The following is a 19,434-nucleotide window of genomic DNA, read 5'->3' as shown; positions in this document are numbered from 1 at the left end:
AAATGAAAAAGAAAACTCTGCTCATTCTCAATAATTTTGCAAGTGTTTAATGATCTGAGTAAAACAAATTGCATAAACAGTTTTACTGCCTGTTTGCAGACGTTCTAATCCTAAACTTAAAGTTAAATAATTATGGATTATTTATTTAAACCTGTAAAATTGTATTAACTTTTTCTGGCATTACATTTTCACATTTATGAAGGTATTTGGATGATTTCATCTAAGTGTAGTAGTCATAGGTTTGGACATCAGGCAGAAATCTGAATAAAATAGACTCTAGACAGTACAGATAAAGATTTTATAGATATTTAAATAATAATAATAATGATTAAAATAATACTATTTTGTTTGTAGTATACAAATATGTTTTAGGATGCTATAAAGTAAAATGTGTATGAATAAAAATATAATTAAACATTTAGGTAGAAAAAAGTAATACAAGTATGATATGGCATAACTGTCGACTGAATTGTGACACTGTTTAGCCATCAAGACTTTTGCTTAAAGTGTGGTTGCAAGTGAGGAGAGGCTCTCTACAATCATATATTGGGGCTAATAGACATTAATTTCAAATAAAATACTGAAAAAGTAAACAGCCAGGTCAGGACTATGATAACACACTTGAAAATGTTTAGCTCTTACACATGCATGTCCTGCTATTCAAATGCATGTATGGCTCAATGGGAAGTTTTGGGATCCTTCAGGGCTTTAAACATGTGAAACTGCCTACCCCCTATTGGAGCCATGTGAGAAAAATCACAGTCAGTTACTCCATATGTGAGAAATTGTCAGACCAAGTATTAATAGGATAAACAGTGGTTTAACAATAGTTTTTTTAATGACTTTTTATAACCACTGACATCTGCTTTGATGAAAATATTCATAAAACAATTTTAATACTCTTTAGATGTCTGTACTTCTTGCATTTGAATTAGAACCTAGAGAACCCCAAAAAACGCTTGCATTGAAATATGTAATCAAGAATGATTACATTTTAAATATATTTATTTTTTATATGTATCACACAGATAAGCCTTAGTTCAAACTGGATTTAGTGAGAGCTTCAGCTGGGAAAGTCATTAATGACACCTCACACAGCCAAGTGGCTCCTGCCAAGTGAATTGACTCCAAGTGACACAGTGGTGCAGGCTCGAACTACTTTATTATTACTATTTCTGAACGTGAATAATGAATTCATTTCTGACAGACACAGTGTTCTATATCAACCCCAGGCACACAAATGTAACAGCGTTAACCTCGCTAAATAAGATGTTCCAAGAGTTGCATGAGAAATATGCAAATCAGCCCTGAATTATGCCTTGATTTTAATATAATTTCCCCAAAGTACATCAAGGTCACTGGGGTTTCTGGTTCTACATTTAAATGTAGATCGTAAAGCTGCCAAAGCAAGTTAGCAGTCTCACATGAAAAAGTATGTGTCATCAAAGCCAGCATTAGATACGTGCCATGACACACATAGTCTTAATCCTCTTGGCTTATGTTTTCTTGTGTCTTCTCTCCTTCTATGAAGTCTGTTCACAAAACGTTAGTGACACTGCAGTGAATTTCTCATTTGAATCTATAATACAACTCTTACCCGTGTTTTAATTATTACAGAGAGAAATTTGTTTGGCTTAAGCTTCTAACGCTTTTACTGTATGTACTACACAAAAGCTTTATCACTTTTATCTCTCTTGAAAGTATCTTGAAACTCTAGAGAGGTTGTGGGCTTGCTAGCCGTGGTAGAACTTGCACTCTGTGCCTCCAGAGCACCATTTCGCTGTTTAATAAGCTCTGCTGGAAAGCCTCCATCTGCTGATAGAAAGCCAGATACAACAAGCTCAGAGAGTGAGAGTCAGAGTTTGAGGAGTGGAAATGCGATTGTTTTTTAAATGTTCATTCTTCTTAAGGCCCATATAAATGTAAATATAAATATCTGGGATTTGGACATGGATTTTTCAGAAAATGCCATAAACTCAAGAATAACCATGAACTGGAACAGGGGACAGGTTAAGATTGTATAGCATTTTTTCAATGGTACTTTAAGTCCAGGGGAATATGAGACATAAAATAATCAATGCCAAAGTGGAATCAGTAAAAAAATGACTGCAGTTGGAGCAACCCTGAAGCCAGTGCAGGGTTGCAAAGGCAGACTTATCTGCACATGCAGACACTCGATTCTTTTGTTCTTCCCTTTGACATATTCAGTGATTTTAAGTCAGAATCTTTCAGAGCGACACGGAGGTGCAGCAGGATACCCGGCAGGCTGAAGCATATTGAAAAATCTCACATGACAAGTTGCCCTCGTGCAATGCAAGAGGGATATGTTTACCCTTTACCCTGCCTCTATGGTTATATTTAGAGTTCAACATGAGGGAGAGTGTAAACGTACTTCCACTGGTATCTGACACAAGTCACAGGTGGAACCACTCTTCAGTGGCCATTCCACTGCTTGGTGAGCTCAAATCACAAACCATTGGTTTTCACAGCTCCACAGTTCAATTGTGGCTATGTACAAAGTGCAGTTTTGAGTTGTAACATAGAACTAGGTGATGGGGCATTTTTATACCCATCACTTAATAATAATAGGATATTCTGACCTTGATTGAACTGTGCTCTCAACATCAAGTCTGAATTTAACTCACACCTTTGACAGGGAGGAGTTATGTCCTCTTGCTTTCTCGTTTAAGGCTCATTTCCTGAACGAAGGTACCACCTGCTTTGCTGTGGGACTTTAACTAGGCCTTCAAGAAAGATTCAGGTTTCCTTAACAAGGTCATGTTTAACTTTATTAAGCACCATGTGGTCTGTATGGTCGTAAGGGTTTACTAGACTGGAGGACTGCTATGCACAGCAGCAGCAGTCCGTCATATGATTGCCAGACCCTGGAGACAAGCCGCCTGATGATTCAGCAGAAAGCCTATGGTGCTTCTCAGCCTGCTCTTACTTGCAGGCCTTGGAGTAATAGCTCCAATTAAGTCTTACACTGAAGATGTGTTGTAAACCTCAGGAGCCAACAATAGTCGGTAATGGACTTTCGCACTACTTGTAGGCCTTAGAGTAAGCCAAATTTGGAAAAACAGAGGACACATATGACTAAATTTAAAGTTACTGTTATGTTCAACAGTTAGATCAGGAAAATACCATGAGTTGGCTGTGTGTGGTGTCTATATCGGAATGAGCTTGCCGCATTTAGAGAGAATCCTTTTTCTAATGTCGTGAGATGCCAGTGGAAATTGCCACAGATATTATAATTGTATCCAGTGTAATAAGCAATATGTCATTGTCTCTTCAAACATTCATAACTCATTTTTTTTTAACTCCAAATGAAAATGTCTGCTGCCCTTTACATTGTATAACATTTCATGCCAGCTACACCCAAACAAATGGTCTGCAATTACTTGTAATAAAACCCTCATTACAATCACATAAATTACAGTTAAGAATATTTTTGTCTTCTTTAAAATTATTTAAGAGACACAATATTTTCTTATGACAGCAATGGATAGTAATAAACTAAAGCCTATCATTTAGCCATGATGTTTAGTGTTGCTGTGAAAAATAGATGTGCATTATGTTTAGTCCTTTGTGTCCCGTTTTTTTCCAGATTTGGCTTACTTCAAGGTCTACAAGTAGTGGGAAAATCCATTAGAGACTATTGTTGGCTCTTGAGGTTTACAACACATCTTCAGTGTGAGACTTAATTGGTGCTATTACTCCTAGGCTTTATTGATATTTTAAGTACTTAAAGAATAGCCATGCAGGTGAAGCAAGTAAATAACTGAAACGCTGCAAAAAAAAAACGTGAACAGGGCTGAGTTTACATTAGCTTTATGTAAGAAAATAAAACTGGATAATCTGTAATATTTTCAAATTCTGTTGAAATCTCTCAATGTCATATCTGTAAATTTCTCTTTGCAGTTCAATCATTATTGTATTTTCTCATGGTAAAAAAAAGCTAGTAAATTGATGTTTGCATATTTCATAGTTTTGACTGGACACAAAAATGATGAAAGCCTGATCAGATATATGATTTTAATTATTAATTTTGTATCTTTGTAATTATTTAATTATTAATTGTGTAACATTGTATCTATTTGGCAAATGTGTTTCTGTTGTGATTTGTTGCATTATATTTTTATCTGCAAAAATTCCAGCAGATGCAAGTGATATAACCCTCATTGCATGTTTGCTAATTATTTTCAACTTAGTTGTTTTATATATTCAGCATATAAAAATAAAAATAATCTTACTGGAAACCTACATTCTGACCATTTGCTTTTGTTATAATCTCTCTCTCTCTCTCTCTCTCTCTTCTAAATGATCAAGTTTAGAAAATCTTTCCTAAAACTGTGAAAATTGTGTCATATGGTGTTGTATTTTTTGATCTATTGCCCACTCTTAGCTGAAAAATAGCTGCCCATCTGGTTTAAATATAGGTGCATGCCCACCCAGCATGCATGGACATGGTCTCTTTCCTCTTCTGCATATCTCAGACACTACTGTTTGATTTGGTTTTCTAGTTTTGCTGGTGGAATTTCTATGGAGGGCATGCATGGATTTGGCTGATCAGAATGTCTTGGAGGCAATCACGAGTCTATCATGCACTAGCTTTGTACTCCCATGATACAGCAGATTGCCGATTGGCATGTCAGTAGACTCTGTGCTCCAGCAAACCCCACACTTCCAAACCCTGAAGGAGTGTGTTCAGAATACCACATTCAGTTTCTATTAAAACAGGCAAACGGAAAGCACCTCTGAATGAGGTAGAGATCTAGAGTTGGACATTTAAAATACAGTTTTTACACTGCTACTTTTTGTAATTGGGTTTGATATTCACACGCAAATAATATAAAAATCATAATTGTTGAAAAGGAAAAGAAAGCCAGCCCAATCTTTTGGAAATTTTTAGGCTGCTCTTCTTAAAGGTATTAGTAGTTCATGCCATTGGAGCAAATCTGCAGTGTCCTCTCTCTAACTGTGTGAAAGATCAAAAGAGGTTGAGAAATTGTTAGGAAATGCTGACTGGCAAAACTGACTAAGAGTGTCTCACAAGAGTTGAATTTTATGATCCATTCCATCTCCTGTGAAAGGATCACCACACAGCATGCCATTACTGTGCATTCTTTGTCATTTTGGTGCTCTTTTCTGCGCAGTCAAAAAACAGCCATTGCTTTGGTGAGTCATGAGGTCGAGGAGGAGGAGGAGAGAAGTGCACCTCAGGCCGAGATGAAGCATGCCTGTACGCCAGGGCCTAGCAGCCTGACTCCTAACTGGAAACACATGCAAGCCCTTTCACAGCCAAGTCAAATGAGCATACATCTGTTCTGAACAAAAGCTGGGCCTAGCTCCCTGCATCGACGTGTTTAGCAGTGAACCGATATTCATTTGCAAAAGCGTTATTTGCATTACCGTTTTTTTTCTCACATTCAGTTCATTCCCAATGGGAATCTCCACAGATTATAATGGAATTACATGGTGACAATTCCCCAGTCACAGCCCCTGCAAATATACTAGTGGGTGTTGAGGATGAGGCCTTAATCAAAGGGAAATGAGGAAATAAGGCAGGGCACATTGCCTTTGTGTTTCATCCTCTTAAATAGATTTATGGATTCAGTGTGTAAGGTGAAGGCAAGAGGGCAAGATGTGCATACCTAATTTAGGAGAGTGTACAGACCCAGTGGGCATTTAAGGATCAATTGGTTCTCTTTTCCCCCTAGTGATATAAATTACTAGGAAGTGGGAAGAATTTGATTTTTCCTTTCTTTAAGGGGTTAGAGGGTTTCAGCAACAGTGAATGGACCAGCTTTACAGTCATTAGATTTCCACATAAGCAAACATACCTAACCCTGAGGGTGACTTTTGGATTTGATGTAAAGACCTCCCAAGAAAACAACATGTATATGTAGGTTTTCAGTTAGGAAAATACCAAATAAAGATATCTACAATTATAATGCATCTAATACATAAATATCTAATCCATTTTCCAGAGAATGTCACATCTAGATAATTTGATAGTTATATTAGGTTATGTCCCTTAAATCCTACTGGGTTGGAAAGTGAGAATGGCAGCTTTCCTAACAAAAAGCTTTTTGCCATTGATTTTTATTTATCTTGAATAGGGGCAGGACACCCCTTTGCACCCCACCACAGATCAAGCACTTAAGTTTGAAACAGGTGGGACAGGTTAAGACATGAGTCATTACTCACTGAGAAACAGGGGAACCTTTCCTGAATGTATTCCCAGACTTCAACAAGTTCAGGCATTGGCCATGGCATTAAAATCAAACTTATTATATCCATGTTCATTAGTGAAGTACTCAAACATTCATGCCAACGAGGCTTTTTTCCATACATAACTCAGGTCTATCTGAGTTATTTATTAATATTCTGAGTACCTTCTAAAATTTTCCAAGATAAGGTGTAGGACCATAAATGGGGAAACGTCCTACATGATTTGTTTATTTATTTGTTTGTTTATTTAAAACCTGTTGTTCACTTATGATATTTGTGAGGTCATGTTCATATTTACATTATATTTCTTTACTTTTATCAATAAAATCGAGGCGAGTGTTGTTTGCCCTTAAGACTGTTACATAAATGATCTCTTTTGTGAGTGGTTACCCTGAGTTGTACAGTGTTTAAAAACCAGTCTAAGCTGAAACATTTCTTAGAACTCCTGCATGAATGGACAAGCTAATCGGTTTCAGATTGAGTAGATGGATATGTATCTGACATCCCTAAACCAATGTGTTCTGAGCATTCCTTTATTGCAACTAAATTTCCTAATTTGCACTGTATTAACCATGGAAAGAATGGTATGTTAAATCATGAAAATGTTTTTCAACAATGCTGATCTGTGAAATTAATCCTATATGGGCAGTTAGAGCACGGTCCTGCTTCAAGAGCAATCACATAAATACTGAGAGACATAGAATTAATGTGCTAGTGAAATAAAACATAACTTTGTAGATGTAACATGACAAACTATTGGTGTGAATCAGATGGACATCTCAAGAGAGAATATAACAAGTGTTTGAAACGTGCAAAATGGGGAGGTTTGTTCCTGGAACAACTTAACATGAGTCATGAGACTGCAGGTGTGGTGATGCAACAGCACGTACAACCAGTGGGTTGCTATGCTCCACAAGGCAAATTTTATTGGCACTGAGGGATACCTGGTTTTCCTGGTATGGTTTTCCAGGTGGGAAACAAAAAGGGCTTCATATGCCTCCTATGCTCTGTAGACACTTCCATCCAGCCTCTCAGAATGGGAGAGCCACAGAAACTGAGACTAGATTACACCAATTAGGCCAATGCCAACCCTTTGAGTGGTTATATTGTAGGGTGCTGCCTGGTAGAATGGGAGATTAGAACAGATTTAGTCACAAAAAAGACACTGGAGAAGCAATTAAGTTGTTTGATCAGTCCTGTCATACTTTTTTCACTGCCCATTAAATACACATATTGATGTATTTCCCCAAACCACGCTACGTTGATTGCCGGCTTTCATGTTTCAAACAATAAACCAGGAACGTAATTATGAGCTCTGCTGTTATGAAGCTCAATGTCTTGGAGGGTTTACACACAGGCTCAAAATTACACAGTAGTGTACTTGCTGACTATTTACTTAGCAATTACGGCCCACCTCTTCAAGTTAAAACTGCAATAAGGTGAACTGACCACTGAGACTTACCAATATATTAAAACGGATTCAGTAATGACGTAGTATATCCAACAACGTGGTAGTGAGAATTGAAAATATATGTCGAGGTAGTGTTGATGAAATTCTTTAAAAGGCACATTACAATTAATTAACAGAAACAAATAATTTACAATAATTGGGATAAGCTGAAAATGTAAGCTCTACTAGGATCAGCAGAAAGAGGAAGTGATTTGAAACCACATAATAGATGGATTTTTGAAATAAAAGTGATATTAAAAGTAGGCTATCCATGTGACTTTTTTTCCTGGTGCATTATGTGCATCTGTATACTTCAGTATGTATACTAACACTGGTATGTCTGTAAAGTGATCATTTTTTTAATCTTCATTTGCCACATTATTTTCAAAATGATGTCTTTCATGTGATTTTTTGTGTTATTTATTTAATTTTTTTTATATGGATCCATTAAACTTGCACTTGCACAAAACCTACTTGAGTAACTTCTTTGTAACTCCCTCCAGCTATTGTGTCATATTATTTTTAAAAAGTGGATTGCATAAAAAAAATACTGGAGAGCCTCTTTCCAAAAGGGATTGTGTACTACATGAGTTTATGTTGCAGCATTTCTCAGAATCCAGTTATGAGGCCCTAGCCTGTTAAAGATCCACTGAGGTAATTTTATACACAAGGAGTTAAATTAGGACCAATAAGAAACACCATTGTCTCCTGCCAGTCACATAAAATTTCAAGATTCTCTCAAGGGAAGTAAACAAGCAAACATGCAGACATGAAATTAAGAGCCCCTTCTGTCCCTCAGACATGTGACTACAGAGGCATATGACTTCCATAACTTCCTCGCTCATTATCTGGTGATGGTAGGGCACAATTGAGTGTGTGTTTGTTGAGCTTGGCCCAGATACCCATGTTCCAGCGCCTGCTCAGGCGTCCAGGCTAACTCTCTCTCTCTCTCTGTTTCTCTCTCTCATCTCATACGGCTGCATGACAATGCACTACGAGGCACTTCACATGAGTGTCCCATGCGAGTATTGGGAAAAATGGGATACAAAGGGCACTACTATCCATGTGGATATTAAGCTTTCAGCTACTATCACTGCTGTAGTCAATCAGCCAGCATACGCAACCATACCATAATTAAATAAAATTCCCTAGACCATCTATGTACAATGAGATTGCTTTAAGCGTAGGATGTGACAAGGAAGATGCTCCTTTTCTAGGTCCAATGAATAAGGAATTATTTGTAAACATTTGAAAACGGTAGATATTTTTAACTTAAGAAAACTTGTTGAGTATTTTTGAGTATACTGTATATGAAATAGTAAGTTAAAAGAATGCAAAACAGGTTAATTTGTTAAATTAATGTAAAACATCAATTCATGCTTTACACTGTAGACAACAAATAGCATGGGAACTGAAAAATCACAGGGGCTTTTCTTTCTGGTATTAAAAAAAGACACTGTAATGTCAAAGGTGTGATCAGTTATAAAGCACCTCAGATGTGGTCACAGAATGAAAGTAAACAATAAATCTGGGGAACAAAGGAAATTTATATCATGTTTCTCACAATCCTAGTCGAAGTGATGTCTGAGAAGTACGAATTCATCATTTGTTTAGTTGTTATGACCTGGGCAGTTCAAATCCACCCATCTATGTTTTGGGTAAAATATCATTACTACAGTTACTGTTACTCACCTCCATACATTGTTGGTATGCACTGACTGACCGAATCTAAGAGGTCAAGATGAGGGCAAACTAAAAAAAAAATGCACTTGTGAACTGTGTGTGGGTGTTGCTATAGCTAAGAAGTACTCTTTTATATTAGTCATCAGACATTACAACATGTCTGATGTATTAAACATTTGGTAAGAATGACTGTAACATCCATAGCCAGTATTCTAGTTTCACCAAGTAGACCTGTAAAATATCATAGGAAACAATGTGGTGCACATTTATCTTAGAGCCAGTAGGATTTTTCAGTGCTCTGTAATCTTTTAGCCAGTGTATTGATTCCATATTTGAGCTGATCTTACATTTATATCCCTGGAAATAAAGCAGCATATTGGCTACACAAATACAATCTTGACTATTTCACTGCTATGAATTAACAGCTAAGATAATCATACTGTAATTATCAATTGTTGCATGTTATATTGTTGTTTTGTATTTAGTTGTAAACTGTAATTTATAATGTTCAAAAAGCCGCCAAATAATATACAAATGTTATAGTACATAAAACGGGCACCATTGTGTTATACATTAATGTCCTTTGATATTTCAATCGTAAGCTGGGGACGCCCTCTACTGGTAGCTTTTTGACTAAGCAAATAAAAAACAAACTTATTTCATGGTTCCAGTTTTAGACAGACTTTAGGTGCACACAAAATGAGACGTTATGCGTCGTCACTTGCTAACATTCAGAAAGACCTGCAAGGAGAGTATAAGAGCTCCTGAATGAAAGCTGAAGTTCAGGCCTTCATGTTGTGTTTTAGAAGCGCACAAGAGGGCGCCCGCCTGCCCCAAATGTCTCTCAAGAAATATCAGCCTCACAAGTCTAAACATTCCCAGCATTCCCCGCATCTTAGCGCATTCATTATGTTTAGAGCTAGCAGCTCACCACACCAGCTTTGGTAAAGTTCACACTCTCATTGCCTTCCATTCATCCAGTTTAGAGACGTAATCTACAAAATGTGGACGAACTGCTGGCAACGCAGGTCCCTCATTTGCCATGTAGCTCCAATTAAGGCCTTTGTAATTTCCAAAGCACAAAGAGGGCACAGAATACATAAGTTTTTTTCCCCCAACTTGGCATTTCAAAATTGTAATTCTGAAAATGCTTACTCACAGGAAACCAAAAAAGTCTAAAAAGACACTTTTTAGGGACAATTTTGAGATCCCATGAAAATACCTTTATTTGGGAAATAATAAAAGTCCAACACTGTTCAGATTTGCTGATATAAAAACAACCATTTCCCTGCTATTGAACTAAGACAAAAATTCAACCATTTCATCCAAGAACATTCTCAGGATTGAAACTGTAAAGAACTGTTATCATTTATATCATGGTTATATTTTATTTCTTCATTTTTGTCTGGACATTTCCCTTAAGGTGGTTTAAAGCAAATCAAATCAAATTTATTTGTACAGCACTTTTTACAACGGATGTTGTCAGAAAGCAGCTTCACAGCATTCCGGTAAATTCCAGACAAAGACAAAATTTTGACATGAAATGCCACATTTGAGCACAAAAACTTTCCACTGGGTTTAACCTAAATGATGATCTCTTAGATAATATAATTTTCTTAATCAATTATTAATTACTACAGTGCATTCATTTGCAGGAAGGACAAATTGATTCCTGACCTGGATTTTAAAATGTTATTAAATATTTTTATCATAATGTTGTGTTTGCAAGCAGTATTGATTTGTTGGATGGTGGCTTTATCTCATAAGCAAGACTCTATTCTAACCTAGATTTCTAAAGGTTCACAGAAAATATAATTTTGTGCAAACATCACACATAGTTGACAGGAACTTCAAGGTTAATATGGTTAGAAAGTAATGGAAGTCTTTGTCATCTAGGAAAATCTACTCTACAAGTTTCTAGCTTCAGTGCATAACTAAAGAACCAATTTGTTGGATACTAGACATCAGCCAACCAGGTATGTTAAACATTCCTACTGTGAAACATGAATTGGGTTGGTTGTACAATAAAGAATTTTTGTATACTGTATCCATTTTTAAAACTATTGAAGCAACTATGAGGTGGCACGATGTAGTAGTTTTACTGTCACACAGCTCCAGGATCTTAGGGTTGTGGATTCGAAACCTGCTCTGGGTGACTGTCTGTGAGGAGTTTTGTGTGTTCGCATGGGTTTCCTCCAGCTGCTCTGGTTTCCTTTCCTGGTTCAAAAACACACATTGATAGGTGGACTGGCTACTCAAAAGTGTGTGAGTGTGTTGCCCTGCGAAGGACTAGCACTCTCTCCAGGCTGTGTCCCCACTTTGTGCCCAGTGATTCTTGGTAGGCTCCAGACACACCTTGACCCATATCTGGATAAGCTGTTACAGACAATGAATTAAATCACTACAATAATTTGCTTACACATAACAGACACAATTATAGGTGCCAGATTCCTGAAATGTCTTTCCCTCTAATATTTTCAAGGGACAGTCTGGAAACATACAGCAGAGAGAGTACTGTCCCTAAGTAATGGTATTGTGAACATAAGACACCTGATCTGAGTTGTAGCTGATAGTCATCTTTGGAACACAACAGTTTGCCCTATTTAACTTACACTTACATTAGGTAGCATAGACATTGATTTAGTCTAAAATGCAGGTATTATCAGAATCTGCTTTCTTTAGATAGTTCATCAGACAAACTGGTGAAATGTAGGACTTAATAAAGATTGGGTCTAAAATTTGAACTATGGTTAAGGTCAGTTTAGAATCTTGTTTAAGATTTACAGATTTACTTGGTTAAGAACTACATTTAAAATTCAACCATAAAACTATCCCTTAAGCTGGGGAATTTCTTGTGTTATAAATTTATTGATGGTTTAAAAAAGTGGTTTACAAAGTGGATCACCATTGTCAATGCTGAAAATATCATGCAGCTTTGTATTGAATACATTTTTATTGTCTAAAACTGCTACTGAAGACTACACACACACACACACATACACACACACTGTATATAAATCATATCTTTTTATCTATTTATATATAAAAATATTACAACAACTATGATTTTTCTGCAATAATATACTATGCAATATATATAAGTTGTGGCTTATGTACAGGGGTTGGCACGCTGAAGCATATTCTATCAGCTTGTAAGGTTAGTTTGTCGCAGGGGAGGTATACATGGAGACATAATCAAGTGCTAGGGGTTTTAGCATGGCTGTTGGACAGCAAACGACTAGAGGTTATTGTGTTGATGAGTAGCTGTAGTAATAAAATAGTTAGCTTTGTGCATGAAGGGGAATGGTTTTGAGAAAATGTGCAGGCTACAAATATTGGTAGATGGGGTAAAGCATGAGATTGGAAATTGGTGGTGGACATAGGAAAAATGCTGCAGGTCCCAGAGTGCATTGTCTTAGCTACACTGACGTCAGACATGGTGCTCTATTCTGAAATTAAATGGATAGTTTATTTAACGGTTTATTTAACCGAGTTAACGGTTTCATTACAGGATGCAGTAGATGAAGCATTTGAAAGGAAGAAGCTGAAGTACAGACTTGGTGGCTGAGATGAGGGAACACGGGTGGCAGGCACATATAAGGTGATGGAGATAGGCGTTAGAGGATTTGTAGCCAAATCTGCCACATTCCTGCTTCTGCAGTTCGGCATCAGGGGCAAGGAAACTAAAGGCAGCTGTGAAGGAGTTATCAGAAACAGCTGAAACAGCTGAAAGGTCTAGTCAGTGGTTGTGGATAAGGAGAACTTGGATTACCTGGGGAAATGCACTGTAGAGATTCTATTGGGATTGTTGGTGTTGTAGCATGTAAAGTTCACATGGAACTGGTGGCACTGAGCATGCATTAACCAGTGGGGCTAGGTACAGCCTTAGTCATCAGGGAGGCCAGTGTGGATTTATGGTTGTTGATGGTAAAGGGTAAGGTAGGACTGTAAACCTGGCGTGGGTCTGGGACACCAGACTTCACTGTTAAGCCTTCTGGAGGTGTTGTGGGCTTAATTCAGTGAAACACCAACAAGAGCAGGTCCATGCCTGATGACCCCTGTGAAGAGCTAGTGATACAGTGGGTGGTTTGTGTACTCATGGGCTGGGTTCAGTGAGTAACTGTAGTTGTTAAGGATAGCTGGTTGCTGATCAGATCATAAACGGCCACAGCAACCTTAGTGTTGAGGTGTAGGATTCAACAGGAATTTTGTGGCTGCAGGTAGGAAGAGAGTGAGGTGGGCCCTATGTGAAGCTCTAATTGATTGGCATAGGATATTTAACATCTTATCTTGTGTATGATTATAATAATTAACAATTTATTTAAGACTATAACAAAAATCATTATAAATGCTTAAAAATGCAAAAGAATGACCCATTTACTTAATCTGAACAAGTAAATATTAAAATAAAAGATAAAATTGTTACACAGGAATCAGTATATATTACAGGTGGGATGTACACAGCCGCACATAAAGTCTGGCCATAGGGCATATTTCTTGTTGAAAGGAGCTTTTCTCAGGCATTTGGCTGCTTCTTTGTCACATCGGCAGAGGATTTTTTCACATTTGTCTTCAAGAGAATCTGAAGAAAAGCCATAACAAAACACAACAGCACATGCTTAATTTAAAAAGGATTCTGTGTACTCAGGACAAGTACTTGTGTAAATAAATTACTTGAGCCAATGACTTGAGTCAGTTATTTTATAAGCTACAAATACATTTGAGTTGCCCATTTTATTCAAATGGAAATCTGTTTTCGGGTGTACACTAAAATCAACAAAACCTACATCACCAAACCAGTGTTCACCATGTACTAAGATCTTTGATTCCGAAAGAAGACAGTAAACATGTTCTTGGGTGTAGCTTTCACCATTTATTTAGGTGTTCTGCAATTACTGTGGTTTATACAAGCTTAAAATACCATGAGATGTGGGAGCAGAACTACCCCATTTGCTCTCAGCTTAACAGCAGCCACTCATTTATTATAATAGATGTACTGTTCTCCTCTTATATCCTAAAACCAAAGGGAATTACTAATGAGGAGATTCAGGGCATGGATTTTGTTGTTGTGGAGTTAATGTTTTCCATAGTTGGTTCTCTTGAGTTTGGTCAGCTATTTTCAGCTCTTATCTAGATTAACTGAGCACATTCCAAAGCTCTTACTTAGCTAAAGTCAGCTAGTTTTCACATTTGGACAATAATACATACCACAGTCAGCCTCCTTGTCCTCACAAGTCCACTGATACCTGTGTGTCTTTGTTTGGCAGCCTGCAAACTCTGCATCCCCGTAGCAGCAGTCATGCTTGTGGCAACACCTGCAAATTGAAATCTTACTTGAAGTCTTACTTATAATATCAGCATGACATATGCATAACTTACAACAGTGCTACACTCTCAGCCTGAAATCTCCTCTTTGTAAAACACTGATTAATGCCTGTGATAGGTGAAAAGGGAATCATTGATAATATCAGTACTTAAAGTTAATATATTGGAAGCAGGAACAAATGTGGCAAGCATTAGGATCTGAGTCACTTTCACAGGACTCAAATTTTAGGCATCTCTAAAACAGCAGGTCTTGTTGGGTGTTTCTTGTTTCATGGTTAGTAACTAGTGAATATGTTCCAAGGTAAACCAGTAAACAGTAGGTAAACCAGGTAATTCCCACTTTATACCAGGAACACCCCTAAGAGTACAGACTGTTTTGGAGGTGCTCTGACCAAAACACAATGTAGTTCAGTTCCTTGTTCATTTATTTCCCCCAACTTCAAGAACTGACAGCTCACTTGCTGCCTAATATGTCCCATCCCTTGAGAAGAGCCTTGTAATGAGATACTTAATGTTAAATCACTTCATCTTCACCAGTTTTAGTCTTGTGGCAGATCAATGTATAAAGATGTCTTATCTAAAACTTGTGAATTGCTATAGTAGTATCATAATAGTTATTTTTATACACTATCTGCAACAAAACAAAGCAAATATTTGTGCTAAAATATTTCCCTGCCCTGAGCCCATCCCTTTGTTGCTGTTATCTCATGAGGACAGTACAAAGAGATATTTTGCACACAGAGCGAGTCAAGGCCAAGGGACTGTCTTCTATAAAATATGATTAAACTTAGCAAAGACATGTGGGTCCTTTTTATTCTAGTCCATGTCTTATCTTTGCAAGCAAAGAAAAAAAGGCCAACTTATCATCCAGCTCACATAAGCAGTCTGTCATCTGCTATTATGACATAGTTTCCTTCAGGCTGAGTAATTCTGTGAGGAGGAGTGAAAATAAATCCCTTCCTAAAAGGGTTGGAAGATACTTTATGTGTTCATGGTTTGGCGGATTCCAGTAGCTATGATTAGGAAGCCAAGGGACAAAGAAACTAACATTTTGTTTGTGGCAAGTGTTGGGTGGAGCCACATTCAGATGGCTGAGGCTCAGCCGCAAACTGTGCCTACACGTTCTCAGTCACAAAAAGTAAACTTAGGAACTGCAGTCAGTGTTACAGAAAATAAGTCACTAACATCACAATTCTCATGAAGGCTCTAAAGATGCATTATAACATAAATATGTCACAGATATTTGATAAAGCCTTACCAGTCTGCCCGGTCCCTGGGCCAGCCTTGCCCTCCCAGGCCACAGTAACATCCATACATCATATAGGCCAAAGCTGACCTCCCTGTGCTACATTTGATGACTCCGGCCAACTCCAGCAGCCCTCTCTTATTCCGCATCAACCTCTGGGGAACCAAAGAGGCCAGACTGACTGGAACAGAAACATCATTGTTTAGGTAAGAGCAGCTCTGTGTCCGTGAGGAGGCAGTGAAGAGCACATTTTCAGAGCACACTGAAAATGTGAGAGTGGGTCTTTTGTTTGTTTGCTTTTTATGTGCACTTATTATGCAGTTAATAATGACGTGTACAGTCCCAAAATAAACGGTTTCTTAAAGACTCATACTATCATCATCGTATGGTGGTTATTTATCCACTTTTCACATCCACACAGTCTTTATAAAATGTACTTTTAATGAAATTTCATTTTAATATTCATAAGTGGTTCTTATCTAATAACATTCCATTATTATTTATGCAACTTTGCACTGTTATTTCTGCCAAAAAAAATACTGTTTTTTTCTTTGCAAAAACCTGCACTTTTGAGTATTTCCTAAACATAAGGCTACATGGATTTTCCAGGCATCACGTCACATCATGAGAACATCGTGAATGGCTTTTCAGTTCTCTGAGATGCAGATGTATGATGTATAAATGAATCACATTAAACTCCACAGACTAAAGGTGTTTCCAAAGCCACAGGTTTCCAACACTGGTTCTAGCTTGTTTGTGCTTGTTTTTTCAAGTGATGTTTTAAAACCTAAAAACAGGAACTCTGAAAGACCTGTCAAAGAACTTTTTATTTGGATTAGATTTGCTGGGAGTACAGAAATTCTTAAAATGTGTAAAAATGGGTACTTCATGATCAGGGTTGGTTCATTGACCTACACATTGTTTTTTCATTGTCCTAGCAATAAAAGTATAGCCAACAGACAAAGCCTAACATAGCGCTCTTTATCATGGGCCTGAGTAAATACTAACCTTAGATAGCCAACATAGACTTCACAAGCAGGAGTAACTCATTTTAATAACTAATGAGTGTTCACTGGAAGGTTACCAAGCCTTTAAACGTGTGAATTAACTGAACCTGACAGGTGCATCAGAGCCTACAAATTGTAAAGGAAATCATAAGAGATCACCTCCTTAGTGCTCCTTTTCTTTTTTCTTTTTTACAGTAAAACAGTGTTAAAATAACATTGCCATTCAGCTAAATCCTATAGGTTGCAGAATAACACTATACTTACATTACTTTTGTATCTACCATAGTTATTACCAGCCATCAAGTCTGTGTCTTTTTGGGGGAAAAAAGAGGTTGTAAATCTTAAAAGACTTACCTGAGAAGAGCAGGAAAGTTCGGTACAGCGCTGTCATTGTGTGAACAGCTCAGTGTAGAGCCGGAGTATTTACCCAGTCCCTCTGAACAGGCTCCGTTCCAGGCTTTTTTTAGCTGCTGTCTTGAATAAGCTCCTGAGCATCACTTCTTTCAGAGCTCCATCTGTAATCCTTACACTTTCCTCTCACACTTACGCTTATGTTTTCTTGTTACAGAAACCTGCCAGTGCACACATTTCAGGGAATGTGCTTAGCTTTGTTTGAGCTGCACTTTCACTGGGTGAGCTCAGGTTATGTTTTGAAGGACAGCCCACATGGCAAGTAATGGCCTAGTCAAAGGAATTTGCATTTGTCTAATCTGACATTGGGCACCGCCTTTAGGATTGATATCGTTAAAATGTCACATTGTTCACATTGGCTGCCCTGTATAATGATTGGGAGGAACAATGTGCAGAACAGTTTATGTAGATTGAAATCCTCATTAATGTTTAAGTTGATTCAGCTGTGCTTAAACGAGCTTACAAACAGATCATAAGCAGCATCTTACTGAGAATGAGGATAATCATTAAGCTCAAAATCATTTTCAATTTGAACCTTATACATTATAATTTAATTATTTTAAGAAAAAAATGTCAACATCATATTTTTTTCCGGTTTAAACTACATGAGGTGAAGTAGGTTATACTGTGATTAGGCAAATAACATTAGTTAAGGTACACAGCAAATTCTCCAGTGTTAAATCAACACTATTAGTGCTAATGTAACACTGAAAATGTTAAATTATTACATTAACAATGTTAATTTAACACTAATAGTGTTGATTTAACTCTGGTGAATTTACTGTGTAAAGACGTGCAGCATGTGTCTGCAGACTGCATGCCTTTCTGTGTCAAAATCCGATTTTTATCCATGTTAATTTGGCACAGTAGCATTTGCTTAGGAATGCCATGCTTGTTATCGATGGCCGTGGCTGAATGACGTGTTGTCAGGCATCCCCCAGGTTCTATACAGAGCCTAACCTCTGGGAACGCCATTACCCTGGATACCTTGAATGATCATGTGACCTCCAACATACAATCAGCAGCCTATCACGGATCAGCTTCACCCGAGTACTGATTATTTTCACCTGTTTCATGCTTTATTTGAACTGTTTGCTTAGATCAGCTGTTTGCGATATGTAGTCTCTGTATTTCAGTGGGTACCTTGTCTTATATCTATGTCTTTTCTGTGTTTTTTTAAATACACTTTTGGCATTATTTTCACCTTTGTCTTTGGATTCCCCTTGTTGTGCATGTTTGTTTGGTTTTTGACATTTGGTTGTTTTCTGACAATGCCTTGAGCGCACAAAATAGACCTTGAGCTAATAAAAATATTATTATTAATCCTCATTACCCAGATTAAACTTTATATCTCATCTAAAGCATTTTGGTGGCATTTACTCTAACCACTAGTTAAAACAACCTATTTTTAAAAATGTTAGTTTAGTTGTGGTACAGTTTAGCCCATTTACAGGTGTTGGTCATAAAATTACAATATGAAAAAGTTTATTTGTTTTAGTAATTCCATTCAAAAAGTGAAACTTCTTTATTATACTCATATATTACACACAGACTGATATAGTTCAAGTGTTTATTTCTTTTAATTTAATGATTATAACTGACAACTAATGAAAACCCCAAATTCAGTATCTCAGAAAATTAGAATATTGTAAAAAGGTTCAATATTGAAGACACCTGGTGCCACACTCTAATCAGCTCATTAACTCAAAACACTTCCAAAGGCTTTTAAATGGTCTCTCTGTCTACTTATGTAGGCTACATAATCATGGGGAAGACAGATGTCTTGACAGATGTCCAAAAGACAACCAATGACACCTTACACAGGAAGAGCAAGACACAAAAGGTCATTGCTGAAGAGGCTGGCTGTTCACAGAGCTCTCTGTCCAAGCACATTAATAGAGAGACGGTAAGGAAAAGATGTGGTAGAAAAAAAGTGTACAAGCAATAGGGATAACCACACCCTGGAGAGGATTGTGAAACAAAACCCATTCAAAAATGTGGGGGAGATTAACAAAGACTTGACTGCAGCTGGAGTCAGTGCTTGAAGAACCATCACACACAGATGTATGGAAGACATG

The 19,434-nt window shown here is 37.3% G+C and overlaps 1 protein-coding gene across 1 annotated transcript; it reads right to left on the bottom strand.

The window, feature by feature from the left end:
- Nucleotides 1–12,242: 12,242 nt before the first annotated feature.
- pla2g10 (phospholipase A2 group X) lies at nucleotides 12,243–17,574 on the bottom strand. Its single transcript, XM_066675211.1, has 4 exons — nucleotides 17,300–17,574; nucleotides 15,951–16,119; nucleotides 14,576–14,682; nucleotides 12,243–13,949 (listed from the first exon to the last, which is right to left on the bottom strand). The coding sequence occupies exons 1-4, from the start codon at nucleotides 17,334–17,336 to the stop codon at nucleotides 13,801–13,803; spliced, it is 462 nt and encodes a 153-aa protein (XP_066531308.1). The 5' UTR covers nucleotides 17,337–17,574; the 3' UTR covers nucleotides 12,243–13,800.
- Nucleotides 17,575–19,434: the final 1,860 nt, after the last annotated feature.

Source organism: Hoplias malabaricus, chromosome 6 (assembly GCF_029633855.1).
Source record: "Hoplias malabaricus isolate fHopMal1 chromosome 6, fHopMal1.hap1, whole genome shotgun sequence".
Lineage (NCBI taxonomy): Eukaryota > Metazoa > Chordata > Actinopteri > Characiformes > Erythrinidae > Hoplias > Hoplias malabaricus.
The sequence above is the reverse complement of the archived record's forward strand: the minus strand, read 5'-3'. Positions and strand labels throughout refer to the sequence as shown.

Excerpts from the sequence above, each read along its gene's own strand:
- pla2g10 (XM_066675211.1), bottom strand. The coding sequence starts at position 17,336 with ATGACAGCGCTGTACCGAACTTTCCTGCTCTTCTCAG. Across the intron at positions 16,120-17,299 it reads AACTTTCCTGCTCTTCTCAG|TCAGTCTGGCCTCTTTGGTT; the intron begins GTAAGTCTTTTA and ends TTTCTGTTCCAG. Across the intron at positions 14,683-15,950 it reads CCCAGGGACCGGGCAGACTG|GTGTTGCCACAAGCATGACT; the intron begins GTAAGGCTTTAT and ends TTCAATTTGCAG.